Below are 15912 nucleotides of genomic sequence, written 5' to 3' on the forward strand. Positions count from 1 at the left end.
AACCTAATCTACTGCTGAATTACTCACAGAATTGCCATTTAGGTTTCAGCTCAGCACTTGCCAGAAGCTAACGCAGTGTTTAGAAAATTCCCCTTCACTATAAGTGATAGTGCTTGGGTCTCACCATTAGCTGCTCAGGTATTGCACCTCTGTTATCAGAGATACCATATTTTTTCTGGTCTGACTGGTGAAGAGTAAAAGGAAAGGAAATACAGTGGATGTAAAAAGTCTACATGCCCCTGTTAAAATGTGAGGCTTCTGTGATGTAAAAAAATTAGACAAAGATGAATCATTTCAGAACTTTTTCCACCTTTAATGTCGGGGGTAGTAAAAATAAACTAAAATATTATGGTTGCCTTTTTGTTAAAAAAAAAAATAAAAAAAATAAAATATATATATATATAGATTATGGTTGCATAAGTGTGCATACCCTCTTATAAATGGGGATGTAGCTGTGTTCAGAATTAAGTAATCACATTCAAACTCATGTTAAATAGGAGTCAGTTCACACCTGCCATCATTTAAAATGCCTCTGATTAACCCCAAATAAAGTTCAGCTGTTCTAATAGGTCTTTCCTGACATTTTCTTAGTCGCATCCTACAGCAAAGGCCATGGTGCGCAGAGAGCTTCCAAAGCATCAGAGGGATCTCATTGTTAAAAAGTATCAGTCAGGAGAAGGGTACAAAAGAATTTCCAAGGCATTAGATAAACAATGGAACACAGTGAAAACAGTCATCATCAATTGGAGAAAATATGACACATCAGTGACATTACCAGGAACTGGACGTCCCTCTAAAATTGATGAAGACGAGAAGAAACTGGCCAAGGAGGCTGCCAAGAGGCCTATGGCAACATTAAAGGAGCTGCAGGAATATCTGGCAACTACTAGCTGTGTGGTACATGTGACAACAATCTCCTGTATTCTTCATATATCTGGGCTATGGGGTACAGTGGCAATATGGAAGCCTTTTCCTATGAAGAAAAACATCCAAGCCCAGCTAAATTTAACAAAAACACATCTGATGTCTTCCAAAAGCATGTGGGAAAATGTGTTATGGTTTGATGAAACCAAGGTTGAACTTTTTGGCCATAAGTCCAAAAGATATGTTTGCTGCAAAAACAACACTGCACATCCCCAAAAGCACACCACACACACAATCAAGCATGGGATTGACAGCATCATGCTTTGGGGTGGTTTTTCTTCATCTGGAACATGGGCCTTAGTCAAGGTAAAAGGGAATTATGAACAGTTCCAAATACCAGTCAATATTGGCACAAAACCTTCAGGCTTCTGCTAGAAAGCTGAACATGAAGAGGAACTTCATCTTTCAGCATGACAACGACCCAAAGCATACATCCAAATTAACAAAGGAATGGCTTCACCAGAAGAAGATTAACGTTTTGGAATGGCCCAGCCAGAGCTCAGACCTGAATCCGATTGAAAATCTGTGGATGATCTGAAGAGGGCTGTGCACAGGAGATGCTCTCGCAATCTGACAGATTTGGAGTGTTTTTGCAAAGAGTGGGCAAATATTGCCAAGTCAAGATGTGCCATGCTGATAGACTCATACCCAAAAAGACTGAGTGCTGTAATAAAATCAAATGGTGCTTCAACAAAGTACTAGCTTAAGGGTGTGCACACTTATGCAACCATATTATTTTATTTAGGTTTTACTTCCCTCCACTCAAGAGTTCAGTTTGTTGTTTTGCCTGCTGGAAATACCTTAGCGCAACAATCATTGTGTGTTTTTCCAATCTCATTTTGCACATAATGGGCAAAGTACAGGGTCGCATGAGGATAATAGATAATTTGTTTGCTCTTACTCTAAACACTGTAACTAAAATGTAATCCCCAGGGAGACTCTCAAGAAAGTTAATTGAACACTATTTTAAATACAGGTTGCACTTTATTCATTTAGAACAAAATTCCAACTTCAGCAAAACAAAAAACAGCGTACATGATACTTGTGAAATTAGGATACAAACACTGCCTTAAAATTGTCTGAAAGACACGGTTGATCCATATGCATACCAAGGAAATAAGAACAAATTTTGAATATATCTCCATAAATTTCCTTATTACATATACAGTATGATAAAATGGAACTTTAAAGTGGATCTTCAGGCTGTATATAAAAAATTACATAGCTACTGTCTTTTAGTAAAAGGACACTTACCTGTCCTTGGATCCAGCCCCGTCCAGCACTGAACCTGGGCCGGGCTCTTCACTGGTCTTTAGGTCCCTGGCCCCAAGCAAATTTACGAAGGGAAGCCGGTTGTGACTGCTTGGGGCTTCACAGCCAGCTTTCCACTGCACATGCAAGTGGGAGTTGGGTACCTGTCAAAACAAGGTACCCGCTTCCCCAAAAAAATGAAACATATCCAAAATTGATAGAGGCAGGAGGTGAAGTTCCACTTTAAGCCTAGGTTCACACGTATGCAGTGCAAGAAATGCTATGATCATTGTACGTTTCCTGCACCTCATTGCAACCACACTGTGTTGTAATCCACTGCGCGTGTCAATACAAAGTTAACGACTATCCAAATGCATCGCAGTTTTCCTGCAGCAGATCACACAGCAAAAAAACAACCATACGGTCTGGTTGTGGTGCGGCTCCAAAAAAAGGGAGCTGCACTTCTTTGGTGCGATTCGGCATTATTTGAAAATGAATGGGTTCAAGTTGCACTGCACTGAATCACATGTGAATTCCACAGGAATGTTGTGCGGTTCCTGTGCAATTCCCATACAGGTTATAATGTGAACCGGGGTTTAAAGTATAATGAAAGGCAAACTTTTTTTTTTTAGGTTTGGATAGAGTGGAGGGGGATTAAAGTGCTTATCAGTTTTTATCGCTGTCTGCGGTCCCGTTAAGGATATTCACTCACTCTACTTGTCCTGCTTACCATTATTGCCTAAATTAAAAGCAAATCCCAAATGTTGTGTTGTGCCCAGAGAAGTAATAGAGGGGGAATCTTCCAACGAGGACACTAGTTCTGGTGATCTGGAGGGTCCCCAAGGAATTCCCTTAATTTGTAGGGATTTCTTCTCGCTTCTTGTTTGGCTATGGAACAGGAAGTGAAGAGAAATCTCTGCAATGGGGCACAGATGGCAAAAAAATGAAAAAATCAGACAGGAGCTTATAACCAAAAGGAAAAAAAATGTTTACCTATAGTTCTACTTTTAATTCACTACACTGCTAATGATGTAATTGAGCACAAGTCTTTATTCTTCTTTAACTGTGCAATTCTTTCATATAGTTTGTTTATTGTATGTCTCTGTCTTTGCACTTGACGTTGTAAGGTCCTCACTTTCTTTTTAAGTTCTATTGTATCAGGTTTGTAACAGGGAATGTCTACAGCATTAAGTAAAGCTGAATAAGTGTGATCAGCAGGTCTGAGAGTTTCTGTTAATGGCTCTGAAGTCACAAACTCTAACTTATAATAGTTTCTTCTACTATTTCTTTTTTCTTTACAGACGAAAGGCACTGCATTTGCATGAAGTCGAGGAACTTTCATCCCTGGCTGCAAAACATAATCTTTATCCTTGAAATGGTCACTGCAGATTCTGCTTGATGCAGATGGCTTCCATTTTGTAGTTCGAACTGCTTGAATCCATTTGCACAGCTGTTCTGGGTTTTTCAGGGGAAACCTGCAAACAATACGAATGTTGTTCGTTTCTGAATTTTGTTAAATTGTGAACCCCAAATAATAATAATAAAAAAATCCATCTTTGGTTTATTGGTTGTAGATTGCTACTATTAATGTATGTTAAAGGACACATGCACATTTTAAAGCTAAACTGAAAGAGTTACATGCAGAGATTACTTACAGTACATATATGAGAACTGTTCTACATGCAAAAAGATTTTTTTTTTCTTGTTAATTCAGTCCTTAGATTTACACACCTTTGTCCCACAGCACAGCCCCGTCTAGTAAGGCAAAGGACTGAATTTTCTCTGCTACAGCAGCACCAGCAGTGCTACCAGCTACCAGCAGTCTCCACACTGATGGGAGGGGTTAGCATACCCAATTGCTCCTCAGCTCCTACACAGCAGGCAAAAATAATCACTGGAGGGTTTGTTGCCCCCCCCCCCCCCCGGATTGTCAGCAGGCAGAACACACTGGGTTCCTGATGAAAGTACCCCCAGTTGGGCATAGAGTAAGTTTGATGGCCTTGGTGGGACCTGATCACTTGAAGTTGGGCCCTCTTCCTGTGGCTGATCAGCAACCTTTTGAATAAAGGTTTCTCAGATCCTTTTCCTTGGCTATGCCCTTAATCAGGCAACAGTATGGTTCCTGTACCTGGCTCCATGACCATGGATACTTTGCTGGACCAAAGCGGGTCAAGTGAGTCTTAAAACCATGTTCAGCACTCTAGGTTAGGCAGGATCTGCAGAGTTCAGCGGGCAGGCCTCAGAGACAACTACAGGTGGATGGGTTGCCATCTGGTTTTCTGCAGAATTCTGAGGCTGTAGTATACATGTCATCCTTGTCTACTCTTGCAGGGGTACCCATCTTGCAACCTGCCTCTTCCTTAGTCAGGCACATTTTAGTTCTCTACCGTCTCAGGGGTCCTTTAGTTGTACTTATGGGTTATTATGTAACGATATCTCTCATTTATTTTTTGGAGGACCCTGTTCTCCTGCGAACATTGGGGGTTATTTACGAAAAGCAAATCCACTTTGCACTACAAGTGCAAACTACAAGTGCACAATGCACTTGAGATTGCACTGAAAGAGGGGTAGATCTGAAATGAGGGGAAGCCCTTCTGATTTTATTATCCAATCATGTGCAAGCTAAAATGCTGTTTTTTAATTTTCCTTGCATGTCCCCCTCGGATCTACAGCGACTGCATTTCCAAGTACACTTCCAGTGTAATTTCAAGTGCACTTTGCACTTCTATGAGTGAGAAGAAAGGGGGGTAGAGGTGCGCTAAGGACCCTGGACTGTTTTAGTAGAACAAAAACAGTATGCGAATAAATAATACCAAAAGTAAAGTGTAAACGAGCTATGTGTTATGGTGAAAGGGGCTGCCACTACCCAATATATTCACCTAAAAGGTGAAAGACATAAATGAATACTAGGGTGGTAGTTACGGCGCACACCTGTTGTTCTTTATATTTGCAGGTGCACCCGCCTACTGATCCTTGTGTCTAATTATTTGCAGGAGTGAATATAAAGATAGAAATAAATTAAAGATAAAAGTGAAACGTGGAAAAACACATACAAAATGTGTATGAAGTGTGTAAACAATACTCAAACAAAACCCCTTGTTTCAATTCAAAGTGCTTCTGTAAATATAAATGTGCAAATATGGAAAAAGGATGCTCAAACGAACCTCTTCTAGCAATATTAAAGTGCTTATATAAGTTGTGCAAACCATACAAAAAAGTGCTGCGTGCTTAACAAAGTGCCATAATAACAATGTCAGCTATGTAAAAAAAATAAAAAATAAAAAATAATTTCACTTGCTCCTAAAGTTGCCACAGTACATAAATCCAGTCTATTTAATTCATGAAAATCGCTAAATTGAGGCATGCGATTATTTCAAAATCGCTAAAAGGAAATATGCGGTTAATTACACGTTTAAAGTTGGTAAAAATCTCAGCAGAAAAACAGTAATGTCTAAACTGAAAAATTCTGCTAAAGGCAGATGCCAATATGCTTCCGTGTCAGTGAATTCCTGGGTTACAACCGGTGCGACTTCCGTGTATAAGACAAATGACCGCACTCACCAGCTTCCTCTCCCCATAAGGGGTTAATGCGCCTTCACAGTGTGAGCCCCTGTGCCGATTTGCAGAGCTGATCTGGCTGACATCCAGTACTTTCAACAGTTTATCCTCATTGGAAGCAAAAAAAGGGCAAACATAGTGTGATCCCGTTTATAAATGCGTTTTTATTAAATGCATAAAAAACTACTCACACAATAGAAGGTAAAAACCAGCGTGTCTGTTTATCCAGGTCACAGCTATTTAGAGCGTGTCTGTTATCCAGGTCACAGCTATTTTGAATCCACCGCCGCTGTACGAGAGTGTATTCACCTTAGGCCACGTCCTACGCGTTTCGTCATTGGACGTCGTCTTGGCTCCAGACGACGTCCAATGACGAAACGCGTAGGGCGTGGCCTAAGGTGAATACACTCTCGTACAGCGGCGGCGGCGGTGGATTCAAAATAGCTGTGACCTGGATAACAGACACGCTCTAAATAGCTGTGACCTGGATAAACAGACATGCTGGTTTTTACCTTCTATTGTGCGAGTAGTTTTTTATGCATTTAATAAAAACGCATTTATAAACGGGATCACACTATGTTTGCCCTTTTTTTGCTTCCAATGAGGATAAACTGTTGAAAGTACTGGATGTCAGCCAGATCAGCTCTGCAAAGCGGCACAGGGGCTCACACTGTGAAGGCGCATTAACCCCTTATGGGGAGAGGGAGCTGGTGAGTGCGGTCATTTGTCTTATACACGGAAGTCGCACCGGTTGTAACCCAGGAATTCACTGACACGGAAGCATATTGGCATCTGCCTTTAGCAGAATTTTTCAGTTTAGACATTACTGTTTTTCTGCCGAGATTTTTACCAACTTTAAACATGTAATTAACCGCATATTTCCTTTTAGCGATTTTGAAATAATCGCATGCCTCAATTTAGCGATTTTCATGAATTAAATAGACTGTATTTATGTACTGTGGCAACTTTAGGAGCAAGTGACATTTTTTTTTTTTTTGCATAGCTGACATTGTTATTATGGCACTTTGTTAAGCACGCAGCACTTTTTTGTATGGTTTGCACAACTTATATAAGCACTTTAATATTGCTAGAAGAGGTTCGTTTGAGCATCCTTTTTGCATATTTGCACATTTATATTTACAGAAGCACTTTGAATTGAAACAAGGGGTTTTGTTTGAGTATTGTTTACACACTTCATACACATTTTGTATGTGTTTTTCCACGTTTCACTTTTATCTTTAATTTATTTCTATCTTTATATTCACTCCTGCAAATAATTAGACACAAGGATCAGTAGGCGGGTGCACCCGCAAATATAAAGAACAACAGGTGTGCGCCGTAACTACCACCCTAGTATTCACTTTGCACTTCTAGTTTGCACTTGTAGTGCAAAGTAGATTTGGTTTTCGTAAATAACCCCCATAGGGTTGTTTGTCTATTTTGTCCTCAGCAGCTAGCTATGTTGTCCCACCTGTTTAGGAGGGTTTTGGAGGGAGTCTATTCCTATGCCCCTCAATGAACAAGACATTTATTTTTTTGTACTTACTGTATCCATTGAGGGACACATGTCCGACCTTCTCGTGTGTTTTTTGTTCTTACCTTTTCACAAAATTGAGGAATGCTGGGTAGAGGAGTTCTGCAGGGGTTGGCTCACAATTATCAACAATTACCAACGTACCAACCTCCTGTAGGCAGCAATATACTGTGACTATTTATAAACGTATATGTGTCCTTCAATAGAATAAAAAAAAAATAGATACAAAAAAAAAACATATTTACTGTGGTTGTTACAAGACATAGTACATCCAGTGCAGATTGCTCCCTTCTTCTGCCACCACTGGTTGTTAGGACTGCCAACATCTCAAAAACAAATGATGTCACATGCGTTCCCTACCTCTGGCAGCAAAGGAGGACAGAAGTGGAACTTCCTCCATCCAGATCTGCAGCCTGCTTCACCTCCCAGCTCTCCCCTCTGCTTGCCTATCACTAAAAGGTATGAGGATATGTGATGTTAAGTAGCACTGTGATGGGGACGTCTGATGTAAGGGGCACTATGATTAAGATACCTGATGTAAGGGGGCACTTTGATGGGGATAATGCACAGATGCAGAGCCTGTGGTCAATCCCTAATATACTTTATTTATAACATACTAGTCATTTTGAGTAGCCACAAACCGTAAGATGTTAACATGTTTCAACCATAGCTCATTGCTATAATTCAGCAATGCATTTGCACTTTTCTTATGGTATCGAGATGAACAGGAGCCTTGATGTTGAGACCAAAATCCCTGGAGATGAGTTGTTACAGAGTAAGAGTTGCTTTTTTGTGGTAGTTGGACTGTGATTGGGACACCTGATGTTAGGGGGCCCCATAAATGAGGACACCTGATGTACTGGGCACTGTGATGGGGACATCTGATGTAGGCGGGCACAGCTGATGGGGTCTGTTTTTTGATAGACATACAATGACTATATATCTCCTATCTTACCTCTGCTAGAAGAAAATTGAAATGACTGGAACGCCTTGAATTTGAATTTATTACCCCTGTTTTACATGTTTTTAGATGCCTCATATGCACATTTTATGAAGCAGTAACCGCTTATAAATACAGTTTGTGTCACCAAGACCTTGTTTAGCTATGTTTTTACTGACTTCCAGCTGCTCCCTCTTATGCTTCAAAGGCAGTGGCCAGGGGTGTACATATGCTGCAGCGGCAATGCTTTGTATCGCAATGTAGCAAAAATTTAGCTGTCACATTAAGTAGGCAGTGCCAACCACGGAATGCCACTCATTCTATTGAATAGGAGAGGCCTGCAATCGCATGAAATGAAAGCAATGTTCGTGTAAACCTAAGAGCTACAGTATCTCACAAAATTGATATACCCCTCACATTTTTGTAAATATTTTATTATATCTTCATTTCAGAAGCTGAGGATAAAGGTGATGGCCTGGGCAAGCATGTCTCAAGACCTTAACCCTATTGAGCATCTGTGGGCATTCTCAAAGGGCAACATCCAGCAGCTCCGTGATGTCGTCATGGAGGAGTGGAAGAGGACTCCAGTGGCAACCTGTGAAGCTCTGGTGAACTCCATGCCCAAGAGGGTTAAGGCAGTGCTGGAAAATAATGGTGGCCACACAAAATATTGACACTTTTTTGCGCTATGAGCGCAGCAGTGTGAAAGCTGTCTAATGGCTGTGTGTTGCATTATTTTGAGGGGACGGCAAATTTACACTGTTATACAAGCTGTACACTCAATACTTTATATTGTAGCAAAGTGTAATTTCTTCAGTGTTGTCAGATGAAAAGATATAATAAAATATTTACAAAAATGTGAGGGGTGTACTCACTTTTGTGAAATAATGGGGCTGATTTACAAGTGGTTTACACCATGAGTTGCGGCACACGCCAATGCACAACGGACATTTTCGTATTCACAAAGCATTTGCACCTGTAACACAGCGCAATTTCCCATTTACTATTATCATGCCAGCGCACGGGAGGCGGCGATCGGTGCGCCGCTATAGACATGGCACACGCATTATTCAACTCAGAATTAAAAGAAGGTGGAAGTGCCAATATTATGGGGGTGATGTGAGGAAGTATAGTTATAACTGTCCAAGTAACAAATATGCCCAAAATATAATGGAAAAGTAACTTTCTCTGAACAAGCCTGGTGCGCCTGCAAATACACTTGGAACTGCGCGAGGTAAATTTATGCACTGCGAATGCGCAAGCGGCATTTGCGCACGTTCAAGTGCTTTGGTTCAATGCACCGGCAAAATCTTAATAAATGTCAAGCCACATAATTGCATTTGCATAAGTTAAATGGGCGCACCTCTCAACTTGACTTTTTTTTACGTTGGTTCGCTTTGATGTTTTTTTTTTAAGGCTATTAGCACACAGGTCATGTTAGCATTAAGAAAAAAAAATGCATGGGGTCCCCCGAAATTCCATACCAGTCCCTTCAGGTCTGGCATGGATTTTAAGGGGAACCCTGCGCAAAAAAAAAAAAAACGGTGTGGGGATCCCCCTCAAAATCCATACCAGACCCTTATCCAAGCACGCAACCTGGCAGGCCGCAGGAAAAGAGGGGAGGGCGAGAGAGCGGTCCCCCCTCCTGAACCGTACCAGGCCACATGCCCTCAACATTGGGAGGGTTCTTTGGGATACCCCCCAAAGTACCTTGTCCCCATGTTGATGAGGACAAGGGCCTCATCCCCACAACCCTGGCCAGTGGTTGTAGGGGTCTGCAAGCGGGGGGCTTATCGGAATCTGGAATCCCCCTTTAACAAGGGGACCCCCAGATCCCGACCCCCCCCTGTGTGAAATGGTAAGGGGGTACTCCTATCATTTACCAAAAAAGTGACAAAAGTGTTAAAAATGACAATGGATAGTTTTTGACAATTCCTTTATTAAAGTCATTTTCATTTCTTCTTCTTCCTCTTCTTCTTCTTCCTCCATGGTGTCTCTTCTTCCTCGCTTCATTCTTGGACCGCTCCGCACAATGGGAGGCTCCCACTGTGTGACGCTTCTATTCTTCTGACAGTTCTTATATAACGGCACATGGTTCCATTATATAAGTGTCAGAAGAAGAGAAGCGTCACACAGCGGGAGCCTCCCATTGCGCGGAGTAGCCCAAGAATGAAGCAGGGGAGAAGAGACGCCCTGGGAGGAAGATGCCAGACGAGAACACCTGAGCAAGAAGCAGAAGATCGGAGGAAGAAGAAGATGGAAGAAGAAACCGAAGTAAGAAGATCTGAAGAAGATGAAAAGAAGAAGACTTTAATAAAGGAATTGTCAAAAACTATCTCTTGTCATTTTTAACACTTTTGTCACTTTTTTGGTGAAATGGTAGGGGTACTTTTGTACTCCTCATCTCACACGGGGGGGGGGAGGCCGGTATCTGGGGGCCCCCGCCCGCTGACCCCCATAACCACCGGCCAGGGTTGTGGGGATGAGGCCCTTGTCCTCATCAGACCTGACCCTCACGCCATTTTTTTTTTTTTTTTTACATGGGGTTCCCCTTAATATCCATACCAAACCTGAAGGACCTGGTATGCTCTTGGAGGGGAACCCATGCCGTTTTTTTTTATTAAAGTCACCCGGCCTGGGGCAACTTAAAGTCGTGTTGTAAGTCGCGCTGTGATTCATACTCAAGTCGTGTCCAATTTGCCTCCCAAAGTCACGCTGGAAGTCGTGTTGCCCCTATGTGAATAGACTGTTAATGATACGGCATGCTCTATTATCAATGGCATATTATTATCGCGTGCGCCGGCATATTATATGTTGCGCTTATGCGTGCGCCGGTTCATATGCTCAATGAATAATTTATCGGCACAGTGGTGTAGTGGTTAGCACTCTCACCTAGCAGTAAGAAGGGTCACTGGTTCAAATCCCAACCATGACACTACCTGCCTGGAGTTTGCATGTTCTCCCTGTGCTTGCGTGGGTTTCCTCCGGGTACTCCGGTTTCCTCCCACACTCCAAAGACATGCAGGTAGGTTAATTGGCTTCTGTCCAAAATTGGCCCTAGTATATGAATGGGGACCTTGGATTGTGGGCTCCTTGAGGGTAGGGACCAATGTGAGTGTGTAACTGTACAGGGATAGGGACAATTGTAGACACTCAGGTTGAACTGGATGGACTGGTGTCTTTATTCAACCTTACTAACTATGAAACTATGAAACTATCTGGCGCACAAATTAAGGTATGAACCGGTGCAGCGCATTCATCTTAGTAAATTTCCCCATTGTATATAGAAGTAAGAAGTCTATCCCACATTACAGAACAAGCATATTGTTTGTGACACGTTGATTGTTCTTCTTAGCTTTAACTTTGTATTTGCGGATATGGGTTTTCAAAAATCAGAAATTTTACAGCACACAAAATTTGCAGTGTTCAACTGATAATTGCTAGTTTAGCATATTTTTTTAGGGCTATGCTAGAATATTTCAAACTTTTATTTAGTTCAAGAAAAGGCAAAACAACTATTACGACAAGACATAGAACATAAAACTATGAAGTCTCACGGTCTGTATAGTACATATACATCCTAAAAAGGACAAAGTGACAATTGTCTTGAACCTTTTTAAAGAAGATAAAATAAGATATAAAAAAAGAAGGGGGAGAGTAGAAATAACAGTGCATAGTGCAATAGCGATCTACAGTACTCCTAATAGCCATTCCCTTACTGTCATTATAGCCTTATAGATGGTCGTTTCCAAAAGTACAGGAATAAGATCTTTGGGAAAATGGGATTGGAGACTTTAGACAAATAGACACCCATGTGCAGTGGAAAAGCAGAGTCCACAGATCTTGTTCCACAACACAGCCTGCAATGTTTTTAATTCTAATATATGGCTCCAATATGTCTGAATCACAGGGCATACCCAATGTGGCTAAAGGAACCCACTTGTCCACATATACAAATTTGTATATACAATGGTACTCTGTACCAGCATGACAATAATTTAAAATCTGATTCTTCAGTCTTAGGCTAGGTTCACACTGGCATTAAAAGCAGGCGTTTGAGGGGTGTTAAAAACACTCCTCAAATGCCTTTGCAAAAAATATAAAGAGAAAGCAACTAGTGCTGTTCACATTATAAAAACATGAAGCGTTAGCCTCGTGTCACTTCAAAATTGAAGCCTCATGTCTAGTCAGGAGGCGTTTGAAGCCCTTCAACGCCTCCCATTCAAGTCTATAGTAACGCTCAGCAAACACTCCGACAGGCTTTGGAGGCACAGTTGCAGGGCACTTTCCATTTAGGAGCAGTTTTAATGGGCCTTAACGCTCATCTAATGCTTCAAAACTGCACATAGGGTGTTTAGAGAGCGTTTTTAATGCTTGTAATACACCCTATACTAAAAGCATATTGACGCCAGTCTGAGGCCCATACTAAACACCATACAAACGCTATAGGAGCGTTTGTTAAGTGTTAGAAATTTAGTCAAATGTGAACAAGCCCTTAGAGCTACATGATAAAATATGTCTTAGGAGTTGTCACTTTACATTTTGAATCATCTGCAAGTTGGGTGTATAATTCCTGTTACCACTTGGTGAGATAGCCCAATAAGGTTGTGTAGGACACACTTTTGTGTGGGGCAATGGTGTGAAACACAATATCTCTAATGGATACAGTTCTTTAATTGAGGGTAAAGGCTTAGGAAGGGAATTCATTATTTTCCTGTTTGTTTATCTCCAATAACCTAATAGATGTACCAACCCAGTAATTGGGCAATTTCTAGTAGCTCCAAAATCTTTGCAATAAATCACAACTATAATCTAACCATTTGAGGATCCTAAATGTACAAGATATGCCATAGAAAACTCCTATAATCAGCTAATATTGTCTGACAGCTTGAAATTGCAATGTATTACTAAATGCAGCTGTTACTGTGTAAAGGTTTACTTGCAGATAGTCTGCAATGTCTCTGGGTAATACAAGGTGACAAAGTATTTTTCCTTTTTTTTTTTTCTTTAACAACCAGGATTGCTTTTTATTAAAACAAATGCATGGTACAATAACAACAGGAGGTATCGGGATTATACAAATCTTCAGAATGAAGTACAAACACACGTGTATAGACGTATACAGTGGCTTGAAAAAGTATTCATAACCCACTGCTATTTACCTCATTTTGTCATGTGACAACCAAAAATGCAAATTTTATTGGGATTTTATGTGATAGACCAACACAAAGTGGCTCATAATTGTGAAGTGGAAGGAAAATGATAATTGGTTCAAATTTTTTTTTTACAAATAAATATCTGAAAAGTGTGGCTTCAAAATTGTATTGTATTTGTATTCAGCCCCCCCCCCCCCCCCAATACTTGGTTATTTTGAAAAAAAAAAAAAACTTGCAGAAAGTGGTTCTACAGTTTTATTTATACATTTTGACATAGATAAATGCAATGCATTACATGCGTACATAAACGGGAAGATTTCATTCTTCCCAAGTGACACTGTTACACAATCATGCCCAGCAACTGGAGTCTTACTTAAAGTCAACAGTGGTTACGCATCTGATGCTATTAGAACAAGTGCATCTATATAGTTATCAACAAAATATATTAAACTTGCATATACGAAAATAAGAGCCACTAGGGGACTCATAGTGAAGAGAAAGGAAAGAGAGAAGGGGAAAAGAAAGTGAGAGGTCATCAGATTGGCTCATCTACCTCCCAGAGGTGCCACAGCTCCCAGACCTTATCATGGACCTCCAGTCTGTTCTGTATTCTAGCGGTCATTTTCTTCATCATTTCCGCATCCTTAATCCTGGCATGCAGGGCCTCGGGGGAGGGAGGGGAGCGCCGTTTCCAATTTAATGCCACGAGACGGTGGGCCACTGTGAGGATATAGCGTACCAGTTTCTTATAGGGTACAGGGATTTTCAGTGGTGACAAACCCAGTAGGAAAAATTTCAGAGTGATGGGGATCAGATATTAAGCCTTTCTGGGCACAGCCAGCACTAGGTTTTCAAAGGGGGATGAGGGGAGAATTTCAAGCTTGGTGCAATAGTGAGAGCGTAATGACAAATGTGGAGATACCCATAGAACTCCTGGCGTGACAGATCAAATTTGGTCTGTAGTTCGGCAAAATATAGCAATTTGCGAGACCGGGGATCCACTAGGTTCCCAAAGTGGAAAAGATTCCGCGTGGTCCATGGGGAGGACATTCGGTAGGTTAGGCTATCTGGCACCTTGGTATTGCAGACAAATGAGGTCAGGAGCGAGCTGTCAGAGGACAACTTATGCTGGTGTGTCAGCTTGCGCCAAAGCTGCCGAAGTTGGGACATAGGGCCCAACAGTTGGGATCTATCTCTGCATTTGCATTCCAGAGTAGGTTGTTCGGGTATACCGGGGCGAGCCATAACTTTTTTCGATTTCCGTCCATTTGTTATAGGCGCGGTGGGTAAACCATAAAGCTATTGTCTGCAGCTGGGCCGCCTGGTAATATTTAATAAGGTTAGGGTAAGCCAGGCCCCTATCCGAGCGTGCCACCATTAGTACCGAATGAGGGATTCTATGTCTTTTGTAATTCCAAGTATATTGGTGCAAGTCAGTCTGAAGCTTTCTCAGGTGTCCGTAGGGTACAGGAATTGGCAAGGTTTGGAACAGGTGCAACAGTTTTGGCGGGACTGTCATCTTTATGGAGGCAATCCGCCCCAGTAGGGAAAAATGATGTTTTTTCCACTAGGAGGGAAGTAGGAGGGCAGTAGGAGGGCTCTGATGGAGCGAAAGGGGGGGGGCATTTTCTTTGTATAGGGTGCCAAATTTTGGAGCGATATAGATTCCAAGGTACTTCAAGGCCATGAGTTTCCAGCTGTAGGGAAAGTTGGCCTTCAGGTGGGCGGTCTCTACGTCGGGAATGTTAACTGGAAGGGCCTCCGATTTGGATGTGTTTTTTTTTTTGTATCCTGTAAGAGCTCCGTAGCGATTAAGTTCCGCATGGAGGTTTGGGAGGGAAGTTCTAGGTTGGATCAGCATAAGGATAATGTTGTCAGTGAATAGTGAAATTTTGAACTCCCTACCTCTAACCGATATGCCCTTTATGTCTGGGTTTCCACGAATAGTGGCGGCCAGGCGCCCCACACAAAGTGCAAAAATCAGGGGGGAGAGTGGGCAACCCTGCAGAGTGCCATTAGTCATTGAAAACGAGGAGGAGAGAGCAAAGGGTGTTTTGACTTGGGAGGAAGGGCTGGAGTATAGGTGTTGAATTGCTCTAAGGAAAGGCCCCTAGAACCCTACGTGGCATAGCGTGGCAAAAAGGAAGGGCCACCCAAGGCGGTCAAAAGCCTTCTCGCCATCCAAGATAAGGCGCAGGGACTGCAAGCCCTCCCTGTTCACTATCTCCACCAGGTCAATTATTTTCCTAGTTTTGTCCCCCCGCCTGACGAAGCGGGACGAAGCCCACCTGATCCTTGTGGATAAGGGAGGGGAGGACTGTGTTCAAACTGATTGAAAGTAATTTGGTGAAAATCTTCAAGTCTGAATTCAGGAGGGCTATAGGCCTGTAACTGGCACAGAGGGAGGGATCTTTGTCCAGTTTAGGAATCACCGTAATAAAGGAACACTGCATGTCGGAAGGTACGGGAGTGTCCCGAAGGAAGGCGTTAAACAGTTTACACATATAGGGGAGTAAGAGAGGGAGAAATGATTTGTAATATTCGTAAGG

The 15912-nt window shown here is 41.9% G+C and overlaps 1 protein-coding gene across 3 annotated transcripts in view; it reads right to left on the reverse strand.

Moving 5' to 3' along the window:
- Positions 1 to 1888: 1888 nt before the first annotated feature.
- LOC143974543 (uncharacterized) overlaps positions 1889 to 15912 on the reverse strand; it is a 53875-nt gene continuing 39851 nt past the window's right edge. For all 3 annotated transcript variants that reach the window (XM_077476064.1, XM_077476066.1, XM_077476065.1), the window contains exon 8: positions 1889 to 3650. In XM_077476064.1, the coding sequence (XP_077332190.1) occupies positions 3191 to 3650 (460 nt within the window). In that variant the 3' untranslated portion in view covers positions 1889 to 3190. The remainder of the gene's footprint in view (positions 3651 to 15912) is intronic.

The sequence above is a fragment of the Lithobates pipiens genome, unplaced genomic scaffold (assembly GCF_037356315.1).
Source record: "Lithobates pipiens isolate NorthernLeopardFrog02 unplaced genomic scaffold, aLitPip1_a1.2 Scaffold_13, whole genome shotgun sequence".
NCBI lineage: Eukaryota > Metazoa > Chordata > Amphibia > Anura > Ranidae > Lithobates > Lithobates pipiens.